The sequence below is a fragment of the Onychostruthus taczanowskii genome, unplaced genomic scaffold (assembly GCF_017590055.1).
Source record: "Onychostruthus taczanowskii isolate IOZ18803 unplaced genomic scaffold, ASM1759005v1 scaffold63, whole genome shotgun sequence".
Classification (NCBI taxonomy): Eukaryota; Metazoa; Chordata; class Aves; order Passeriformes; family Passeridae; genus Onychostruthus; species Onychostruthus taczanowskii.
Window position 1 is genome coordinate 3581119 of NW_024504012.1, and position 22369 is coordinate 3603487.

The 22369-nt window shown below is 51.3% G+C and overlaps 2 protein-coding genes across 4 annotated transcripts; both read left to right on the forward strand.

The window, feature by feature from the left end:
- The first annotated feature begins 6446 nt into the window (after positions 1 to 6446).
- On the forward strand, positions 6447 to 14140 carry FMO1 (flavin containing dimethylaniline monoxygenase 1). 3 transcript variants are annotated; one of them, XM_041420055.1, is made up of 9 exons: positions 6447 to 6555; positions 7900 to 8064; positions 8714 to 8902; positions 9409 to 9571; positions 9927 to 10069; positions 10384 to 10583; positions 11061 to 11416; positions 11997 to 12069; positions 13166 to 14140. In XM_041420055.1, exons 2-9 carry the CDS (start codon positions 7939 to 7941, stop codon positions 13506 to 13508), a joined length of 1593 nt encoding a protein of 530 aa, XP_041275989.1. In that variant the 5' UTR covers positions 6447 to 6555; positions 7900 to 7938; the 3' UTR covers positions 13509 to 14140. The 3 variants fall into 3 exon arrangements, with proteins under 3 accessions (XP_041275989.1, XP_041275991.1, XP_041275990.1); XM_041420056.1 differs by lacking the exon at positions 6447 to 6555 and having other exon boundaries at positions 7965 to 8064; positions 8754 to 8902; XM_041420057.1 differs by lacking the exons at positions 9409 to 9571; positions 9927 to 10069.
- A 1829-nt stretch (positions 14141 to 15969) lies between these two features.
- LOC121344223 (dimethylaniline monooxygenase [N-oxide-forming] 4-like) lies at positions 15970 to 21693 on the forward strand. The gene is made up of 8 exons (XM_041419981.1): positions 15970 to 16107; positions 17012 to 17200; positions 17509 to 17671; positions 18030 to 18175; positions 18946 to 19145; positions 19325 to 19677; positions 19884 to 19953; positions 21321 to 21693. The coding sequence occupies exons 1-8, from the start codon at positions 15976 to 15978 to the stop codon at positions 21691 to 21693; spliced, it is 1626 nt and encodes a 541-aa protein (XP_041275915.1). The 5' UTR covers positions 15970 to 15975.
- Positions 21694 to 22369: the final 676 nt, after the last annotated feature.

Here is a 22369-nt window from a genome sequence, read left to right on the forward strand (position 1 = left end):
ATAGGCAGGGAAAAGGGAAAAAAAAAAAAAAAAAAAAAAAAAAAAAAAAAAAAGGAGGGCAGAGAGAGGATCTGCCTAAGGACAGACCCCAGAGAAGGAGTGGAAATGGACTGGAGGTCTGCAGGACACCAAGCTCCAAGGCTGGGGGGCAGTGCAGGGGAAGGGGGTTCAGAGGAGAGATGTATTTGAGATAGATGCAGTGAGATGTGTTATCCTGCTGCAGCTGCTGTGTGCAACAGAGATTCCAGCAACAGAGAGGCTTTTGTTTGATTTGTCCTTGTGAGTGATGCCCTCAGAGCTCCTATCTGCACTGAAAGGGTCAGAACAGCTCCCTAGGGAATGGCAAAAACCAGCTTCAGGGCAGATGGATGCTTAAGGAGGATGAAGAGACCCTGTAACATTTTCTTCCCTATCACAAGGCATTAGCTTCCCTTTGGGGTGCTCCATTCATCAACCCCAAACCTATTGGGAGCGGTCCTGCGCCATTTCTTGGAAGGATTTTGCTCCCCAACAAAAACGGAGGAGAAGGGTGAGGAAAAGCAAATGAAATATGGCCCTTTAGCTGTGCTCAAGAAAAACAAGAGCTGGCTGGGGATGCAATTAGAGCAGAGCCAAGGCCAGGGGAATGTTCTTGTGCCTGGCTTTGTGCTGCTCCAGCTGCAGATTTATTGTCCCCAGAGCAGCCTTGGCTGGTGGTGCTGCTGGCAGCTCCCGAGGGCTCTGCCCAGCCTCCACCCAGGGCGTTCCTCATTTCGGGCTCCAGAGCTGCTGGAACAATGCAGCTGCACATCAAAAAGGGCTGAGTGGAGCAGAGGAGGATCCCTGGCCCCACGGGGGCTGTGGGTGTCTGTGGGGCACAGAGTCCCCTGCAGTGCTCCCAGTGCTCCCAGCTGGGCCAGCCTGGATCATCCCTGGGAGCCCAGCTGCAGCTCCCTGGCCAAGGCACTGTGCTGAGCTTTGTTCCTTTGGGGTACAGTGAGGAGTCCTTCTGTTCCCAGCTGTTTCAGCTGGAATGCTCCTCGGGGTGGAGGCATTTGTGGGTGTTGAGGCATGAGCAGCACAGCCCTGGGCATCCCTGCAGCTCCTGCCCCAGACAGCCTCTGCAGGCAGCTCAAGGAGCAAAGCTGGACGGGTTTTCCTCTCTGATTTGCTGCTGCTCCCAGTGGGAAGGTTGGGAATGGCCAGCCCAGGCCTCCATCTGCTCTCTGCGAAGGAAGTGTCCAGGTGCAGCAGCCAGGGCACACAGAGCTGCAGTCACAGGAGCTGTGCATGGCGCCAGGGTCAGACTGTGCCACTGACCTCCTGTAGCTCCTGCCACTGCAGCTTGTCCCTGATGCCTTAGGATTTCAGCTTTTGTATTTTTCAAATCCAGTACTGCTTTAGTGTATAACTCTGAACTCCATACAGAGTGTTGGCTGCTGTCTTCACATTTTGGTCAGACAAAACAATCCCTCTGGGCCTGAAACTCAAGGACACCCTACAGCCTCAGACCCCAAAGAGTGTAAACAAAAGTGAATTGGGGAGGAGCAAACTGGGGGTAAATGACTTCATTACCTGGAGCTGTAATTGGAGGATTAACCCCTGATATGTAAATGGACCAAACTTATAATTGTCTGAACAACTCGTGACCATTGTCCATCCTGGGTGTAGATGCTTCTGGCTGCCCAAGCTGTGCCTATTGACTGCCTTCAATAAATACCCACTTTTATTCTCTTCCTCTTGTCTAGCCTCTGTTCTAGGCGGCCACTCCAAGGCACCTTCCCCAGCAGGATTCCCACTGTCCTCTTGTGACCCTCTGAGCAGCTCAGGAGGCACCTCCAGCCTCAGCCACGGCTATGGGGCAGCTCCAGGCTGCAGGGTGGCAGGATTTTGTAGGTGAGACTTTCCATGCTTTTTCCAAACTGTTTGTGCTCTTTTGGATGATGGGAGCCCTCTCTTCTTGTTTTCTTCTAGCACGTGACAAAAATTCCATCAGAAGTTTGCAGATGTTGAGCAGAACTACCTCTACTGCCATTAGAAAGGTTGAAGCCTTTAATTTTATTTTTCTCTCTCTCTGGGGATATTTGACCACCTTTTCTTCTTTTCCCTGCCTTACCACACCTGCAGTTCTTCTTTCCTTTGTTTCTGCTTCTTAGAGAGGAGAGAAGAACATCCAAAATGCAGTTTTTTCTCTTTTGAGGGAAACTGAAGTTGGGAAATGATGAGTCAAGAGGTCCATGGTCTTTTCCTGTTTCAGTTGCTTGACCTCTGTGTCAATCCAGGTAAATGATTAACTCTTCCTGCAGCTTTATTCCCCTCCCTCTGCCCTGGGATGACCTTTCCTGTCCCCATGCCAGGGCCAGGGGCAGGCCTGCTCTCACGCTGTGCATCACTCCTGGGTGTTGTTTTCTGACAAATCTTTTATTTCATAGAAGTCCTCCTGCAGCTTACAAATAGGAAACAGCAGCCAGTGAGGTTCATTTTCAGTGGTGCTGGGGAATCCAGGAATTTTCAGTGGTCACAGGAATCCAGGGTCACCTGTGGGTGCTCAGCAGCTTCCTAGATCAATTAGCAATCCGAGGCATGCGCCAGTCAGAGCTCCTCCATCCCATTAATCAGTTCTCATTTAAACTGAGGGAGGGGTGAGGCTGCAAAATGTTCTCAATTTTCCTCAAATGTCAGCCTGGCTTGGATATCTGAGAGAAAAGATAACTCAATCCAAAAAAAAAAAAGCCCTCCAAAGCCTGGAGTTGTATAGGAGTCTCCAAAACCAGAAGTTCTTAAAACAGGTGCAGGAAACAAGGTGGTTCTGGTCAGCTGGAGCTGCATTTGGAGGAGACAGGTCAGACATCCCTAAGGTCCCTCCCCACCTGGGGACTGGTGAAGCAATTGGAGGTGGAAGGTGAGGAGAGCTCCTGCAGCTCCACAGTGCCTGTGCTGGCTCCACTGAGGGCTCTGAGAGCAGTGCCCTGCTCTGCTGGGGCCTTGTCCTCTTAAAACCCCTCATTTTGGGGAATAAATGCTGCTGGGTGGGAGGCTGGGGTGGTGCAGGGGCATGTCTCTGCCTGAATTAGGAGTCCTGCTGTGTCCCTGTGCTGGGGCAGGAATGAATGCCCAGCCACAGGAGACACTCTGGGAGAGGCAGCAGGAATTGGAAGCATTCAGAGTGCCTGGCCTGGGAGCTTGGTCAATATTTAAGGGAAGGCTCAGCTGAGTAGAATTTTTGAGGCTCAGCTGAGTGGAATTTTTGAGGCTCAGCACTGAGTAGAACTTTTGAAAGCACTCAAAGGCTGATGGATGGCTTCAGCTGGTGCTAGAAGGCACCTCCTGCTCAGACTGTGCCTGCCTTAACCTTGTGCTCCCCAGACAGCTTCTCCTCAGGATTATTTTGCTTAGGAGTTACCTTCACCAAAAGTCCTGTTTGCTCTGCCAGTCTCTCCAGCAGCTGTGCTTTATTGCCTGGGAAATGACAGGCACAGACCTCTTGACACTGAGGAGTGGCTCAGAAGAGCTGAGGAGGGTCTGAGATCCTTCCTAGCGCTGTGTGGCATTTGGGGCCATCTCCCAGGGATGGAACCTGTGTGTTGATCCATCTGAGACCTGTGTGTTGATCCACTCTGAGTCCTGGCTCAAGGATGTGGTGCTAAAGGGAGGGTGTAAATGTCCATCGAGCGTGGAAAGTTGTAAATTGTACGTTTGAAAAACTCCAAAGCCAAGAAGTTAAAACCTGTAGCTCTGCAGGATTTATTAACACAATAGGTTTAACAACAGCAGCAGCCTTCTCTTGAGAAATTCCACAGGTTACATGCCTGGATAACATGGTGACTTATTAAATCAGGTTAAATTTTGCCAAGAATATTGGAGTAAACCACTTCAGAAGCCTCCATGCTTAACAAGTAAACCCCTCTCCCAAAGTCACTGTGCAGCCCATGTCTGCTCCAGTACATGTTTTGGATCTCCTTAAAAGTGGTATCTTTTGAGAGGTTTTGGGAAGTATTTCAAGATATTGGACATATCCAGCTCAGTTTAAGCAGAAACAGAAGTGTCCTGCCAGTGTTTGTCACTGGAATTATCCTCTGTGTGCTGGGAATGGCAAACAGGTCAACAGCTGCTTGGGGAGGGGTTTTCCTTGGTTTTGAGCAGGAAAATGCCTTTTGGCCTTGGAAGTGAAGGAAAAGTTTTTTTGGTTTTTTTTAAAGATCAAAATCCAGGCTCCAAGAAATGTGGGGGAAAATACATTTTTCCCCCAGCAGCTTCTTCACTCACTTTGTGGACGGCCTTGTGCTGCAGCTGTGCAGGAAGCAGGGGAGGCAGCAGCCACCCTTGGGGCAGTAATGTCAGTTAAAGCCTCTGGACTGTAGGGGAGGCAGTGAGAGCACTGGAGAGGGGACAGTGAAGTGCTTCACTGATTTTCACCCAAAGTTCACATCCCACCAGGTCCTGAGCAGCTGCCTGGTGCTGGGTCTCCTGCTCTGAGACCGGCTTAACAAGAAACTCCACTTTTGTTTTCCTTTTTCTTTTCCCCCTTCAGGATGGCACATGCTGAAACAAACCTAGAAAACAGCAAAGTGGGCGTTGCTGAGACTTGCTTGTGCAGAGATTTGCCCCTCCTTGGCCTGAAGTGTCATTTTAAACAGAAATTGTAAAACTGGTGCCAGAGTTTTGCAGAGAAGGTGAGTTTCCCATCTGATTCAGACTGAATGGATATATTTAGTTTCTCCTTCCTCCTGCTTTGAGGATAAAAAAAGGCTATTACAGAGGCCAGGCTTGTGCCACAGTGCTGGAGAGCTTTGCTTCTCAAGGGGACAAGGGGCTTACCAGTGGACAGGCACATGAGGATCCCATTCCTGGTTCTCATCCTCAGCCACTGCTGGATATTCGCTGCTCCTGGCTCCTCCTGAGCTGTGCCAGGGCTGCCATGCCCAGCAGAGGTGAGTAAAGGAGCAAGAATTTCTCTGTGTTTTCTGACAAGGGCTTTGCATGTGTGTGCACAATTCCAGTAATTGCCTCCCTGCTATCTCACCTCCATCTCCTCTAATACTTTGTTCTGCACACCTGGCCTGGGCTACTTGTGGAGGGGAACACCACAGCCCTAAGGCAGATCACTGAGGCTTCGGAGGTATTTCTACCCCATACTCACATGGTATCACTCACTGCATCTAGCTCTGCACCTCTGAACTGGGTTCCTCACCAGAACCAGGGCCAGCCTTACTGGCAGCATCTGGTCCCATTTCTGTACCAGCAGCTCATCTTTGCCACAAACAACTTGTTCTTTTAGAAAGCTTCCCTGAACTGCCCTCCTAAAAGCACTAACACCACTCCTGGAATGCTGCCACGGTATCCCTCTAAGTGCAAGTCACTTGAAGGCCTGCTGGGGTACTCAAAAAAAGCAGAAGCAGATAAAGAACATAATATTTGTCTTCGTGGATTCCTGACTCTTTTCTGCTGAGTGCTGGTGAGCATTTTTTGCAGGAGCAAGGTCCTGTGCACCCAGGGAAGAGTCCAGTTTTTGGTAAACACATCCCTTCAGCCTCTGCAAATCAAAATACAGGCCAGAGCAGACACCTCTGTTTGATACTTTATTTAGCACCCTCTGTTCTGCAGCCATTGGATGGGTTTTTCTCCTCCTCCCTTGTGGACTCCTTGTCTCGTTCAAGCTGGTAAAAGAACTGGTACCAAATCTGGGGCCATTGCCCTGGCAGTGTCTTTGTCAGTGACAAGGTGAGGCCTTAGTGGGGCTGGCAGCTCTGACTGTGTCCCCTGCACTCACTCTGTGAGTTTTGCTGTCACCCCCACAGCACAAATACCTTTGTCTTTTTCTAAACACTGGTTTTTCCAAAGACCCAGTCCTCCATCAACTGTCTCTCCATGGCTTCTACATTCTCCATGCCCAGCTGGATTCATTTGCAGGGATTTCATACTTTCTCACCAGTCACCCCTAAATATATTGAATATCTGAATATCCAAAGCCACCCTTATCATTTCCATGATCATTTGCTCCTGGGAGATACCTGGATGGGCTCTATGTCCTGCACTGATGTTTCAGCCAACAGTTGCCCTGTCTGTGTGCCTGGGACCTTGGTGCACTGGTTTTGTGGCCATTTGCTGCTCTCTCAGGTGCCAGCCTCCTGCCCAGCTCTGGCACTGTTGGTGTGGCTGATGTGCCCGATGAGCAGTGACCACCAAGCCAGCTCTGTCCTAAAGGTTCCTTGGGTGCAAAGCCCTGACAAACCCCTGCTGTTTGTCTGCAGCTTCAGCCCCTTTTTGGCAAGTAGCCACGGGGCGAGTGAAAACACCCCACGGCTGGAGCTGCCCCCTGAGCCATGGGTGCCGCTGGCACAGCTGGAGCTCTCCACTCCCTGCCACCCCTTCAGGGACCCACAGCTGGGCTGTCCAGGGACAGCAGGACACTGCAGCCACTCCTCCCACAGCGAGTTGTGCAACTGCTCTGGCAGTGGGGTGGCTGCTTGCCCCCCTGCCCCTGCCCAGCTCCACGTCTCGCCTATAAATCCCGAGCGAGAGGGACCCTCCCTTCCCACAGCGGAGGTGACAGAGCACAGCTGGCTGGGGCTGGAGGTAAGTGTTCCCAGAAGGCTGAGAAGCCTTTCCTTCCCTCCCTGTGCCACACCTGGGCTCTTCTGAGTTTGGCTGCTTGCAGGGTTAGTGTGGAAAGTGTGGCAGGGTGGCAGAATTGGTATTTCTTGGGTGTTATTTATAGCCTCTCCTCAAGGGAGTCAAATAGCAAAATGTAGGTGGGAGGTGTTTGTGATATAAGTTAGTTCCCACCATGCGGGGGAAAAAAAAAAAAAAAAAAAAAAAAAAAAAAAAAAAAAAAGCCTCCCCCAGACCAGCTAACAGTGAGCAGCTCATGCTGCTGCTTTCTTGATCTACAAAGGAAAAAGTCCAGGTTTTATTGCAGCCTGGGAAAGCAGAGTATTCATTAGGTGTTGCTTTATGACCGAAAGCTCAAATAGTTCTGGAGAATTTGGTGGGTTTTAGAAAATCCTGTGTCCAACCCCATTTTTTTACTGGAGACTTTGGTTTGTTTTTTTTTTCCCCTGATGATTACACCATCCCCTGTGTCTGGTGGGAGCTGAAAGCCCTTCTCAGGCCAGAGGGACTGGTACCACCCCTAGTGACATCCTGCCATGCTGAATTAATCACTCACTTGAGCAGAATGCTCCCTCCAGCCCTGGGGTTAAACTCAGATTGCAGCAGCACCCCCAGGGCACCTGGATGGGGGTCCTGGCTCTGGAATTGTCCAGCCCAAGCCATGGGGCCTGGCCTTCACCCCTTGTTTTATTGCCTGGCACTACCAAGGATTAGGATCTATCGTCCTCACTGGGAGTTTTGTAGGGCTGGGTGTCAACTCAGAGGCTGTTGCCTTTCAAGCCCTGCAAGAGACACAAAATCACCCTCAGTCCCAGGGGTGCCACACCTGCAGCCCCTCTGTCAGCCCCAGTGGCCATGTCAAAGCCAGCCACCAGGGACAGGACCCTGCCAGAGAGGCACAAACTGAATGGTTCCAGTGCATTTTTTTTTTTTTCTGAGAAAGGCAGGGGCAGATATCAAAGATAAAATACAAATATTTGCTAGTCTGATAAGGCAGGATAGTTTAAACCCAGCTTGTAAATAAAAACTGGCAGGGAATTGTGGCTCAACTACATTCTTTCAAAGCCATTTTCCAGGGCAGCTCCAGGGGTTTGAAAGCAGCCCAGGGAGCACACTGGAAAAGTGGAGAGATTTTTAAAACAAAGGGGGAAAAAAGAGAAAATCATTAATTAAGACATTGAATCTAACTTGTGAACGAAGAGCCCAGAATGCTGGGAAATGGAATGCCATTTGGGGGCAGCACATAGAGAAATTCCCTATGGAGGGCATGCCCCCTGAGAGTGATGATCTTCGTGGGGTTTCTTGCAGCCCTGCTCTCAGCCTGGGAGCCCAGCAGAGCCCGCAGGGATGAGAGTGGCCGTGGTGGGCGCGGGGGTCAGCGGGCTGGCAGCCACCAAGTGCTGCCTGGACGAGGGGCTGGAGCCCACCTGCTTCGAGCAGAGCCAGGACATCGGGGGGCTCTGGCGCTACACGGTGAGCCAGGGGGCCTGGCCTCCTCCCTGCCACTCGGACATGGGGACACACCACACACACACACTTGTGCAGTGACAGCAACGGCTTCTTCTTCGTTATAAGTTGTTCTTATGTTTCATACCCCTGACAAAGCGGGATCCCAAGTCATTACTTCAAACCAGCTAGTTATATTCATTGGACAAAGCAATATTTGTATTGTATTTTGTATTTTTGTACAATATTTGTATATTGTATTCTATTGGTACAAAGCAATTAATGTCAGTAATTATTTGGTAAGAGTTTACAACAAATTATTAAGGCACATAGGCTGCTCACCAAGGCACATATCCTCTAACTGCAAATACCCCTTTTGTGTCTACTTTATTGGTTTCCATGCTAACAGCCTTGCTTTCTTCCTTGCTGTGGATAAACTCATATTTTATCAATTTCTTCTTCTGTTAGCTCAGTTGTTTGGCCTGCAGACCAGCTGCTAAGCCCATCCACACCTCCCCTCAACAGCTGCAGCTTTGCAGGGTTAGGGGGTGTCTCGAGTGGGTGTGGAGGGCTGTGGGGGCTTGCTGGGTGCTGAGCTGCATCCCTGAGGCCAGGGCAGCGGGGGGACAGTCCCCAGCCCGGGCACAGGGCTGATGCACCCGGGGTGCCGTGGCAGGAGCACATCGAGGCCGGCCGGCCAAGCCTTTATCCATCAGTCATCAGCAACACCTCCAAGGAGATGTCTGCCTTCTCTGACTTCCCCTTCCCTGAGCACTTCCCAGTGTTCCTGCCCAACGCCCTGCTCCTGGACTACCTCCGGCGCTACACCGAGCACTTCAGCCTGCGGGAGCACATCAGGTTTGGGGTGAGTGATGGGTGCCCTGCACTGCCCTGCTCCACACCCACGCTGGGTGCCCCTGGTGACTTGTATTTTCAGGGTCCCCCATCAGAGGAGGAAGGAATGAATCTGACTCCGTGTCTGCAGAAGGCTAATTTATTATTATTATATTATATTATATTAGGAATGTTATACTAAACTATACTAAAGAATAGAGAAAGGATACAGAACAGAAGGCTACAAAGAATGATAATGAAAACCTGTGACTCCTCTCCAGAGTCCTGGACACAGCCTGACCATGATTGGTTATTAATTCAAAACAATTCGCATGAAACCAACCAAACAATCACCTGTTGGATAAACAATCTCCAAACACATTCCAAAGCTGCAAAACACAAGAGAAGCAAATGAGATAATATTGTTTACCTTTTTCTCTGAGGCTTCTCAGCTTCCCAGGAGAAAAAATCCTGGCGAAGGGATTTTTCCGGAAAATATGATGGTGACAGTGACTTTGCTTCACTCCCACGTTTCAGACCACTGTTGTCAGCATCCGTAAGCACCCCGACTTTGCCACCACGGGCCAGTGGAATGTGGTCACAGAGGCAGGGGGGAAGCAGACATCAGAGGTCTTTGATGCTGTTATGGTTTGCAACGGCAATTTCTCGGAGCCATCCCTCCCCCTGCAGTGTTTTCCTGGTATGGTACAGGGCTGCCTGTGAATACCTGCTTCAGGGGCTGGGGAGGGAAGATTTAGGGGTTATTCGGGGAAAATCCCCCCTTTCTTTTCTTGCTTGTGCTTTCCAAACCTGCTGGCATCAACAGCAATACTTTCACATGCTTCAGCAGCTTTGTCTCTGAGACCCCATTTTGGAGAGGAAGCATCAATTAATTCTGTGTGCCTGGGATGGAGGGCTGGACCTCCCAGAGACCCTGGTGGCCAGAGATTGCGCTTCCTTGCTCTTGCCATCTGGATTGCTTTTTTACACCAGTTCTCCCAACAAACTCCACAAATGCTGGAGTGCTTCAAAGCTCTGTTTCTTTCCCCCCAAAGGCATCGAAAGGTTTCGAGGGCAGTACTTCCACAGCCGGCAGTACAAGCATCCTGACGTGTTCCAGGGCAAGCGTGTCCTCGTGGTGGGCATGGGCAACTCAGGAGTGGACATCGCCGTGGAGGCCAGTCGTGTCGCTGCAAAGGTGCCACCACCCTGCCACCCCAGGGGTGTGGGAAGGAGGACACTGGGGACAGCAGCTCAGTGTGCTGTCATCACAGGGACGTGGTGTACAAACAGTCTTTCTGAGCCTGAATTTTTTGGTCAAAAAGCTACCTTGAAAGCAAGCTGGTTTTCTTCTTGTCTCCTGTTTCATCTCCATCACCAGCAGCCAGGAGAAATTAAAGATGCTGTTGCTGCTTTTCCATCTCACGGCTGTCTGCGCCGTGCCCCTCTGAGTTTCTTTAAAAAGGAAAAGCAGCAAATTCATCACCTGAACCATTGGTTCTTCTCTTCCAGGTGACCATTAGCACCACTCGAGGAGCCTGGCTGCTCAGCCGTGTGTTTGAGCACGGCTACCCATGGGATATGATTTTAAACACTCGCCTTATGACCCTGATCAAAACCAACCTCCCCGGACCCCTTTCATGGTGGTTGATTAATTATAAGGCAAACCGGTGGTTCAACCATGAAAACTATGGCCTTCAGCCAGAGAACAGGTACTTCTTGGTGGTCCCCATCCCATGGCATGGGCAGGGGAAGATGTTCAGCAACCAGCATCAACCAATGCCCAGACTGGGTGATCTCCAGTGGGGAGGAGAAAATAAGCTGCAGCTCCCTTAAGTGGTAAAAGATTGGGCATGCTGGAAAAGCCCAGGAAGACCCAGAGGAGATTTCCTTGTGAGGGCCTCTGGGTAAAGAGGAGAAGGAAGGCTTAAATCACAGGTCAGTTCTGGAAAGAGATGGTTTGAAAAGTAACTGAGTGAAGTGAATAAAGCAGCAGGAGATGTCCGTGAATCACTGACACTGTGGGACAGGGTGACATTGGTGACATGTGTCATTTTTTGGAGATGGGAGGCAAGGCTGTTTGCTCAGAGAAAATGACACTGGGAGGTGTGAGCTGGTGGGAGGAGGAGCAGGGGACCAGCAAGGCTTGTTTGTGGTGCCCCACTCTCAGAGCCCCTGGCTCTCCACAGCTGGCTGGTGCGGGAGCCCGTGCTGAACGACGACCTCCCAAGCTACATCCTGACAGGCAGGATCACCATCAAGCCGGGCGTGAAGGAGTTCAAGGACAACTCAGTCCTTTTCCACAACTGCCCTGAGGAGGAGCCCATCGATATTGTTGTCTTCTGCACGGGCTACAACATCTCCTTCCCCTTCCTGGAAGAATCCATCATCAGGGTGGAAAACAAGCACGCATCCCTCTACAAATACGTGTTCCCAGCCCACCTGCAGAAGCCCACCCTGGCTGTCCTTGGGCTGATTAAGCCCCTTGGAGCCATCATGCCCGTGGCAGAGATGCAGGCACGCTGGGTGAGCCGTGTCTTCAAAGGTAGGGGAGCAAATGTGAGCCCTCCTTATCCCCCCAAAATGCAGCTCAGACAAAACTGGACACAGTTTATCCCTCCAGCCAGGGAGATCCCAGAGCTAAGAAGTTCAGAGCAGACAAGGGAGCATTTCCAAGGCTCAGACTTCCCAAGTTATTTCATTTCAGCTAAGCTACAGCAACATGAATGAGGAAAGAAACCTACTGGTGTTTTGTTTAGGGATTTTAATAAAAATAGTAGGAATAACCTCGTGGAGGGCTAGGTCAGGACTACTCCACAGAGATGAGAAGCTGTGGGGTTTCTTTTTGGGGTGATCCTCTCTGGGGCTTGCACACCGCATCTGACCCCACATCACCTGCCTGTGCCCTGACAGCACACATCTGTAAGAGCAGGAGGAGGTGTGGGTGAATTTGGAATACTGGAGGGCTGGCTTTGGGCAGGACTGCAGCACTGCCAAATAAACTGCCAGCAATGAGAGTTTCCTGCCCTCCCAGGGAAGGGATTCCCACATTTTGCATCACTGAATGAGTTCACACTTCCCCCCCAGGAGTTAAACTCGGCAGGGCACTCTCCTCTCTCTTCCAGGCTTGTGTCAGTTGCCTCCCCAGGCTGTCATGGAGAAGGAAGTAAATGAGAGAAAGAAAAACCAAATCCAATGGTAAGTCGTTCCCCAGAGCCCCAAAGGTTTTTTTGAGGATTGAAAAACCTCTGGAGTTTTTGGGGCTCGCACTCTGTGCCTGTTCCCTGCACACATGGCAGAAGAGAGGAGAGGATTCCTGGATCCAGCTTCCCCTCTACTCACTTGTAAAGAGCCAATGTAAACTTTGATTTAACACTGATATTTTGCCTGTTGGTGACAGGAAGAAATTAATTCAGGGTACTCAAGGTGAAAACTTGCTTGGGAGTTGGGGAAGAACACCAAGATCCCCAGGGACTGAGAGATAAAATGGCAGAGAAATTAATGGTAATAAATGCAAAGTAATTCAGCTGGGGGGGAAAAAAGCCAACCCACAACCAGCGAGGTGTACACACAGATTGTCTCACCTCACAGCATGGAGACCTGACTCACTGTGAGCAGGTGTCTGAGCACACTGGAGTGTGGTTCACAGGCAGGCAAAAGGCTAAAAAGATAAATCCATGGGTCACTTAAATAGCTATAGGAGAAAAGCTATAGGAGAGTGAAGTATAGAATTGCACAGAATACAATACAAGGCTAAGTGGATGTGGACTTTTGCAGACCTCTGAAGGTGGGACATAAGCTGTGAATTCTGCAGAGAAGGTGAACTGGAAGCAGTTCTCCAAGTCACTGTGTATTCTTGCAATATTTGGTGGAAATGAACGTGAGGGATACTAAAGGGTACCACCTTTCTCATGCTGCACATGACTTTTCTGCAAAAAACAAAGGGATTTGGGTTTGAGGGGTTTTTTGTTTGCTTGCTTTGAAAAAGACTCCAAACTGGTTTGCCAAAGTCTGCTAACAAAGATTCACCAAGGAGAAGGGGAGGAACGTGTGCAACTTGTGAGTGAGGAAGAGAAAGGTTGACTCGAGCCAGCATCACTTTACAGGAGCTGTGTGGTGGCCAGGATTTGTGTCACAGGTTCCCACTGCACCTACATCCAGTCCTTCCCTAGAGAACCCAGCTGTATTCCAGATGCAATAACTCCAAGGATGCAGAGGATCTCCACCCCAGTTCCTCTAAGCCCTGCTGATACCAATCTTCCTCCTGCCTCTTTCTCTTCTCTGGTTCATTCAGGTTTGGTCTGACCTTTGACGAAGTCCTCAAAACCGAGTGGCTGGTCTACCTGGACACGCTGGCCTCCTTCATTGGTGCCAAGCCCAGCGTGCTGGGGCTGCTCTGCACAGACCCTTGGCTGGCCCTCACCATCTTCTTCGGCCCCTGCTCCCCCTACCAGTACCGGCTGGGGGGTCCTGGGCGCTGGGAGGGGGCACGGCAGGCCATCCTCACCCAGTGGGACCGTGTCCTGAAGCCCACAAGAACAAGAGTCCCTGCTGCCTCCTCCAGCTCTTTCCTGTCTCTCCTGACCGTGGTGGGATTCCTTCTGCTCCTGGCTGCTGTGATTTTTGGTTTCCTATAGCTTTCAGAGCGTGTTTGTTTGTTTATTGTTTGTTTGGGTTGGGTTTTTTTTGTCCTGAGGGATTTTATCTCAGGGCAGACAGCTCCTCAGTGTGCCACGGGACTGGGGAAAAGGATTTCAATAGATGGCAACAAGCTTTAATCTGCAACCTGTAGCATGAACCTCCCTCTGCTCCAGCTCAACCCCAAGCCCAGCTTTGCAGGCCTCATCAGCCACGGATGGCAGCCTTGCCCAAGTGTCTGTTGCCCCTCTGCTCCCCTGCCTGCTGCCAGGAACAGAGCAGGGATTGGTGCCATGATTGTGCCTGGATCACACGAGACAGGATGCAGAGAGGACAAGACCAGCAAAAGTGGTGTGTCACAGCAGCAAAAATTATTTGGGAAAATATTCCTGTGATTATCTATCACAGGAATTATCTGGGCTGTGTACACAGGTCAGGCTGTCCCCTTCTTCAAACCAGGCTGTCCCCTTCTCCAAACCTAAACACTGCAACCCCAAAACCCCAGTTGGGGTTGAATGGGTGCATCTTTCCAGTTGTGGTGGTTTGTCACACATGAGCCTGTGGGGCTGAGCACACCTGCCTTTGCTTCCCTGCGTGCCCCACCACTGAACAATCCTAAGGCTTTGTTTTGTGCATGGAGACACTTTAAATGAATAAAATCTCAGTGACTGTGGCAGGAGCGTGCTGCAGATGCCTCCCTGTCCTTTCCTTGTGTGCATGGGAAGAGCTGGGGGGGGGAGAGCCCGTGTCTGAGCCAGGGCTGTGCTGCCAATTGCTGTGAGCAACTCACGAGGCTGGGGCTCTCAGGGCTCTCCCTGACTCCCCAAAATGAAGCTGCACATGGGAGGTGCTCCATGTCCCACATCCACGCCGTCTGCTGGCCAAGGGAGCACGTTCTGCTGATCTCCTGGGGATGCCAAGAGAACATGAGCCCAGCAGAGGCACCACAAAAGGATCAGGACAGCCCCACGCTGCTGCCTGGGCTGGAGCAGCGACAAGTTACAGCGTGGGAGTCCTTGCAAGCGTGTTCCCCTTGGGATTATCTCTGAATTTTCACCTGGCACTGCCACAGGCAGGTTGAGAACTTTCTTCCAGTGCGTTTAAGCCCACAGGGCGGGGGAATGCAGGTGTAAAGGTCAGTGGTGCAAGAGCTGTGGCGAGCTACCTGGACTTCAGCCTTCCCTTCCAATCCACAGCCAGAGAAACTCAAGGGAAATTCGGAGGGCAGAGCGGCAAAGGCGCAGCGCTGTCCGGCAAGGTTTGCTCCTCAGTTCTCTTGGGTCGGTTTGGCAGGGTTTAAAAGTGGGCAGACAGCTCTCCAGGGTTTTGGCATTCACTGCTAGCTTTGCCTTGCTGCTGGTGTGGGGAGAGGGGTGTTGCAGGGACCCTCTGGAGTAAAGCCATCTGCAGGCAGCGCTGGAAAAGTGGGGTGGCTTGAGCACCCTGAGCTTGCCTGCCCTTTCCTGAAGCCAAAGAAGGCTCCAGAAACGAGGCAGATGGCTGTGGGCATGTCCTGCCCTGTTCCTGCATATCAAGGAGTGGCTCAGGCCAGGCTTGTGAATGCCAAAGGAGTTGTTTTGCACCTCCCTCATTTCTTCCCTGGCTTTCTTCAGTTTCCTCCAGTTTTTATTTATGTTAACTTACTTTTTGACACAAAACAGATAGAAAAAGTTATAAATTACTCTTTCTGCAGACCCTGCAGTAGCAGTATTTCTTATCTAATCAAAGTTCACGTGGGTTCATTTTTTCCTAGTTTCTTTGCTTTCCAGTCAAGCTCGGTGCAGCTCAGTTTACACACCCCGGTTTTGAGTTCCTCCCATTTATACCCAGCGTTTCCTGGGTTTCTTACCTTTTGTATATCCTGTAATCCCAGCCTTGCCTTCACGGAGCTGTCTAGCTTCTGAATGGCTGTGCCGTGCTGCTGCTCAGTCAGGCATTGCTTTGCTTTTTTCCCTCTTTTTAAACCCTTTTTGTTTTCAAGAGATTGCTCTTTAATGGGAAGTTAAAAAGGAAAGCGTGAAAACTAGCCAGCTTAGCTGGAGTTGCTTCTCCCAAAGGTTTCAGGATGATCAGGCAGAAGAAGATAGCTGCAACTTCTTTGCATGCCTTGGTTTAGGCTGGAAAAGAGAATAAACTGAAGCGGCAGAACAGCGAGGTTTAAAAGTGCCTCCTTTTCCCCCCATGGAGGAGGGAGATTCCTGGACCCTCAGAGTGGGTTTGGCACAGCACGAAGGGAAATGAGCAGGATCTGTGCACGGCACTTGCACTAGCAGAGCAGTGGCTTTCTCCCAGGACGCTGGCCGTGGCTTTCTCCCAGGACAGTTTTCCTTCATGGACACCTGCAGCTGGAGAAGACCAGGGGTGTTTTGCCGGGGTTGGGAAGAAGGAGCTGGCGTTTCTGCTAATCCCTGGGCTGTTGTGTTTCCAGTTGCTGTCACACCAGCCTGTCACCTGCTGCAGGCCAGCATGGTCCGGCGTGTGGCCGTGATCGGGGCTGGGGCTGGGGGCTTGGCCTCTGTCAAGTGCTGCCTGGATGAGGGGCTGGAGCCCACCTGCTTCGAGAGCAGCGAGGACATCGGCGGCATCTGGCGCTACACGGTCAGTGCCCTCTGCGTTTGTCCCCGGGTTTGTCCCCTTCCTTGGATGCTCTTGGACTGCAGCAAAGAGGAAAGGGTGGCCACGCCCTCAAGGATGGCTCCTCCCAGCTCCAAGTTGGAGATGGAAATGGAGGGCGTGGGAATTGGATGGAGTTTTGCAAAATAAGTTTACGTGCATTGATTGTTGTAGTGACAGTGTTAGTGATTGTGCCTTGTGTACTTCACTGTACATGGCAAATTATAAACAATGCCATCAAAGAAGTTTGTTACGTTCAAGAGAGAGGGGGAAATGTGGGAAATGGATTTGTAGAGAATTCTCAAAGCCTGGCAGAAGGCTCACACAGTGTGCATCTGTATGCAAACCTTGAGATAAGAAATGCTGACTTAGAAATGCCATGGAATAGGACAGACATTGTTGGGAGAGAAATGGAACTAGAAAAAAGTTTCAAAGGATAACCTTGCAAATAAGACTAGATACTTTGGAGAAGTAGACCTGTGAAAGATGCACTGTAGTAGGACCCACGAAGGGTAATTTTAGATTATTGGCTTTAAGGCATTTACAGCATGGGGTGGCAAAAACTGATAGGCCAAGAAACACTTATAGTGTATTCTAATTAAGAATTAGTTGGCTTCTGATTTTGATGGCGTGAATTATAACATCTGTATTGTCTCACCCTTCACATGAGACTGAAAATGGAATAAAAGATTTTAAACACCTCTCAGTTGCCCCATCTCTAGGTCAGAAAAGAGCTTAATCCAATAGAGGGAGCAGTAACGATTGTCTCCAGGTGCTAGTTCTGGCTTATTCCTTGTACCAAAATGTGAGGAAGAAAAATACTCATATACTTGATGGGGAGAAAGTCTTCCCCTGCACGCCTGGAAACATCAGCACTGGCTTCACACAGGACTCCACAGACAACAGGAGGATCACTGTGTACCGCTCAGTCATCACCAACACCTCCAAGGAGATGTCCTGCTTCAGCGACTTCCCCTTCCCCGAGGATTTTCCCAACTACCTGCCCCACAGCCTGGTCCTGGAATACCTCAGGATGTACGCCCGGCACTTCGACCTCCTGCGGCACGTACGCCTCCAGGTGAGCAGGGACCCACGGGGAGAAGGGCCATGGCTAGCTGCAGATTGGCGGTGGGATGGGCCAAGGCCGGGTGCCAGCCTGCAAGGACTACGTGCCTTTTGAGTCCTGAACACAGCCTTTAGGCCCCAGGTTTTAACTAAGGCTGGTTTAACACAGGCTTGCCCCCAGTGCCATCACCAGGGGAAATGCAGGGTGGGGTTTAACAGCTCCAGAAGTGGAAGGGAGCCAGCCTGCTCCCAGCAGCCCCAGCCTTTCACAGGCACATCTCCATGGTCCCTGACTGCTGTTCTGTTGGGCTTCTGTACAAGACAACAGTTCTCAGTGTGAGGAAGTGCCCGGATTTCGGCGCCTCAGGCCAGTGGGAGGTGGTCACCGAGACCCATGGTGTCCGTGAGTCCCATGTCTTCGATGCTGTCATGGTTTGCACTGGCCACTACCAGGAGCCCTACTTGCCATTGGCTTCTTTCCCAGGTAAGGCCTGTCCCAGCATTGGGATTCCCCCAGCACCCATGGGTCCCCTGGTTGGATTTTGCTCTGCGAGCCTGCCTGCTCCATGAAGCCCCCACACTGGAGCAGGCAGCACCCTGACCCCATGGAAATGGTGGGGGGCATTGCAGGGAATGGGAAAAACACCTTGTAAAGGTGCAGCCAGGCTTTCTCTTAGTATTTGCAAAGACTGAGCTGAGGAAGTACAGAGGGCCTCCATGGGCTTCTCAGCTGCACGCAGAGGTGGGAGCAGGGAGAGTTGGGGGCTGCAGAGGATCTGGGCATAAGGCTGGGGTGAGTAAATGTATCTGGCAGTAGGAGATGTTCCCTGCTCTCTGCCTAGGCATTGAAAGTCGCTTCAAAGGCCAGTGCCTCCACAGCTGGGAGTACAAAGACATGCAGGCTTTCCAAGGGAAGCGCGTCCTGGTGGTTGGCATCGGCAACACCGGCGGTGACCTCTCCGTGGAGCTGAGCCATGTGGCTGCCAAGGTACAACTCCATGGTGGTCCAGACAGGGCCTCTGAGAGCCAGTGGCTCTGATGCCTTGTGAGGGCTGACCTAGAACAGAGACTAGACAGAGCTAAAGAATAAAATAGAGATTTATTAAGAAGAGTCAATAGATCCACCTTGGCCAGCACAACCCAAAATGGCCACAAAATGCACAACCAGTCATGAGGTCTTTCACTTTTATAAGCTCTGGTCCATTTTTATATTGGAGTTAATTGTCCAATTACAGCCTTAGCCAATGAAGTCCCATCCTTCTTGTTTTTCTCTCTTCAGTCCATGTTGTTTATTGTTGTGGGCCTGAGATTTGGATCATTTGTCCTTGGTCCTCAGCTGGAGAAGGAATTGTTTTGTCTCCCTACTCTGTGCAGAGAGCTCACCATCCCATAATAGGAAGCCTAGACTTACACACTAAAGCAGCACAGAATCTGAAAAATATAAAAGCAAAAACCTGAGGCATCAGCTCAAGGTACCCTAGGGAGCTTTGTCCCCAGGTTCCTCAATAAATTCCACTTCTCACTGAGGGCATTTGAAGAAGCTTTGCAGCTCCTGGAGAGTTTGGGCCGCTGGAGGACTGGCAGCTGAGCAGCTGTGGGAACTTTATCAAAGCCACCCAAGCTGTTTGGTTCATCTGGAAGTCCTCTCCTTCCCTTGGGTTAACTGTATCGGCTCAAGTGCAGGAGATGGGATTTGCCACTCAGGGCAAAACCACGGAGATGCCTGGGCAGGAGGTTGAGCCCTGCCTTCCCCCCCAGGTGTTCCTCAGCACCAGGAGCCACACGTGGGTCATCAGCCGGGTCTCACACCACGGCTTCCCCTTGGACATGGTCAGCACCACCCGCTTCAACTCCCTCCTGGACTGGCTTCTCCCATCAGCCCTCACAAGGAGAATCAAGTTTCAGAAGTTCAATTCATGGTTCAACCACACAAACTATGGCTTGGCTTCCAGCAAGAGGTGTTTTTTTCTGATTGTTTTGTTGGGTGCTCAGGGAGTCTTCATAATATGAAATGCTTAATTCTCAGTTTTGGGGGATACTTATGGAATAGCAAACCACTGGAGTTCTGACCATAAAAAAAGTCATTTTAGGTCCCTCCCAGATACTAACACCGCTGCTCTCTTTTCCCCGCTGCAAGCTCCAAATTTAAGATGATTATCAATGAAGAGCTGCCATTCTGCCTCCTCTCTGGGACTGTGGTGCTGAAGCCAAACGTGAAGGAGTTCACTGAAAGCTCTGCTGTTTTTGAAGATGGGACAACCGAAGAAAACATTGACGTGGTGCTCTTTGCCACGGGCTACAACTTTTCCTTCCCTTTCCTTGAGGAGTCTCTTCGCAGCGCCATCGACGACAACCGTTCCCTCTACAACTGCATCTTCCCTCCCCAGCTGGAAAAGCCCACGCTGGCCATCATTGGCCTGATCCAGCTGACGGGCTCCATCATGGTGGGGTCAGAAATGCAGGCTCGCTGGGTGACAGGGGTCTTTGCAGGTAGGAGATGGGAGAGATCTTCTGAGTGGGAGGTTTGGGGCAGCCTGACCTGCTGCCCACAGAGCTTAGGGCATATTTCAGCTCCATGGGTAGCCTCTGTCCACTAGCTGCATCCCACACCTCAGGAAAGGTGCTGGGACTGTGGGAAGGGGCTGAACATGTCCTCTTAAGGTGCTGCTGGAGCTCGCTGGTTTCTCTGTTGTCAGGCTGGAACAAGCTGCCTCCTCCCAGCAGGATGATGGCTGAGGTTTCGAAGAGGAAGCCACCAGTTAAAAGGTGTGTGAGGCTCCTGCAGTCAGGATGAGATGGGTTCTGTGTGCCAGGATAAACTCAGGGAAGGGGGGGACTCGATGGCAGACAAGGGAGGGACCTGCTCAGCACACCCAACTCTGCATTTATTACCTTACCACCCTCAGTGAGCTGAGAAAATGCTCCCGTGACTCCTTTATGAAGCAAGACACCATAAGCTTCTCTGCAGCAGTTTATGACAAGAGCAGGGCCTGCAGCTCCCCTTCCCTCTCTTCCCATCTCCTTTCCTCCCTCCCTTTCTCTCCCGTTCTCTGGAGATCCCCCTCTGCCAGGCCTCCAAGCCATGTCCTTGTTCCCAGCACATCAAGATGAATGTTTGGTTTCCTCCAGACTGAGGGTGCCATCTCGTGGCTTCTCCCTCCCAAATCCGGGCAGTGGGGAGAGCTGGGTTCCATCCAGATTCCATCCAGAACCCCTGTGGAGCGGGGCAGTGTGGGTGGGGGATGGTTTGTGTCACTTTTTGGCAGGTCAAGGTGAGTGTCCCACCAGGCCACTGTGTGTGTGGGAGCTGACAGCCTGCCTCCTTGGCACTGGGATTTTACAGGAGGTGGAGATGTGTCCACAAGGATGTGGAATGGATGATGATGGAGCAAGGAACGGACCTCGGGGTTGGGTCTGCCAGCGGGGCAGGGCTGGCTTATGGGACACTGCAGAAAAGCTGGGACAAAACAGAGCCACGGGAGTTATGACCATGAGCCCCAATGACTGCGCCACGGTGCTGTTACACAGAAATATGGACATTTCTGTTACATAGAAATATGGAAATTTCTGTTTACACAGAAATATGGAAGCCTGAGGTGCAAGGGGAAAAAACTTGAGGCTGTCTCAAACTTTCCTCAAGCAGATCAGCACGTCCACCCTCCTATGAGGGAGATAAGGTTTCAAGCCAAAAAAAATCCTGGAGGTACCTCCCAGCATGGGAAGCTTTCTGCATTTGCCAGATTTTCCCAGTCCCCTTGGCATCCTTATCTCTGAAATTCTACATCTCTACTTCTTGAAATCAGCCAAAGCCACACCCCTGAACCTCAGGGAAGGACATAGCAAGCTACTTGTGGCATTACAATGATGCTACTGTTAAGGTAGAGCTGATTTTGAAGCCACAACTATGCAGCAGAGACAAAACAAGCTTCTGCATATCCCCTGCCCTGGGGAACTGCTGGCACCAGCCCCACAGAGGCTCTTTCAGTGTCTTTGGCTTTGTTTGGGGCTAAGAGAGCTCTGCCCCAGAGCCTGGGGCTCACCTGATGTCTGAGCCGAGGCCTTTGCTGCCCGTGCAGCTGGGAACTGAGACAGGATGATGCCACCTGACTTTTATTTCTTCCTTCTCACTGAAGGAATCCATCTGAGAGGGAGAACCTGAAGATGAGTTTCATCAGCTACGTGGACAAAATCGCTGCGTGCGCTGGCGTCAAGCCCAGCGTGTTGAGGTTGCTGCTGACAGACCCCCGGCTGGGCCTGGCCATCTTTTTTGGGCCCTGCTCCCCGTACCAGTACCGGCTGGTGGGCCGGGGCAGCTGGAGCGGGGCCAGAGCTGCCGTCCTCACCCAGTGGCAGCGCTCGCTGAAGCCCCTGAGGACGCGGCTGCTGCGGGACAGCTCCAGCGGCTCCTCGGGCTGGGGCTGGATGTGCCTCCTGGCTCTGCCAGCAGCGCTCACCGCAGCTTGGCTCTTCAAATGCTGGAGCCCTCGGGCAGGGCCCCGGCTGTAGAAGGAACCGGGAGAGATGCGGTGCCAGGTGATGTAGGGATGGTGCAAAGCTGTGCCAGTTGCTGCCAGAGGGCTGGAGCTGGCACCAGCCTGGGCTGAGTGGGAGAGATGCGGTGCCAGGTGCTGCCAGAGGGCTGGAGCTGGCACCAGCCTGGGGCTGAGTGTGTCCAGCCACCTCCTGCTGGTGTTCCACCAAGGGTGACACAGAGAGTTCACCCTGGACCATTCTGAACTGCTGAGCATGAGGCCAGCCTTCCTCGCCCTGCTCCCTGAAATCTGGGCAAGACCCACACCTCCTTGAGATTTTGTGAAACATGAACTGTCGAGAGCTACATCTCTGTCTGGTGACTTTTGGGACAGGAAGGAGGGAGCCACAAATAAACCTCACTGATCTGCTCTTTGCTGATGGTTTTATTAATGGTTTATTATCAGGGTGTGTGAGGAGAATCCCGAGCTGTGGCAGAGGGAGACTCTTGCCCTTGTATATGTATAATCTATCCGTTGTATGGATAGACATGTCAACAGATAAGGTGTGTGAGAAAGATTATATATGCTAATATATTGCTATATAATGATTAATGATACATACAAATCCAAGCAAGCAGGCATCCCTGACATTGCCCGAGCAGTCTTAGGATTACAGGGAATCCTGAATTCCTGGGATGGGAACAGGGATA

Excerpts from the sequence above, each read along its gene's own strand:
- FMO1 (XM_041420055.1), top strand. The coding sequence starts at position 7,939 with ATGAGAGTGGCCGTGGTGGGCGCGGGGGTCAGCGGGCTGGCAGCCACC. Across the intron at positions 8,903-9,408 it reads GGGAGCACATCAGGTTTGGG|ACCACTGTTGTCAGCATCCG; the intron begins GTGAGTGATGGG and ends CCCACGTTTCAG. Across the intron at positions 10,070-10,383 it reads CCAGTCGTGTCGCTGCAAAG|GTGACCATTAGCACCACTCG; the intron begins GTGCCACCACCC and ends CTTCTCTTCCAG.
- LOC121344223 (XM_041419981.1), top strand. The coding sequence starts at position 15,976 with ATGGTCCGGCGTGTGGCCGTGATCGGGGCTGGGGCTGGGGGCTTGGCC. Across the intron at positions 17,201-17,508 it reads TGCGGCACGTACGCCTCCAG|ACAACAGTTCTCAGTGTGAG; the intron begins GTGAGCAGGGAC and ends CTTCTGTACAAG. Across the intron at positions 19,678-19,883 it reads GGTGACAGGGGTCTTTGCAG|GCTGGAACAAGCTGCCTCCT; the intron begins GTAGGAGATGGG and ends CTCTGTTGTCAG.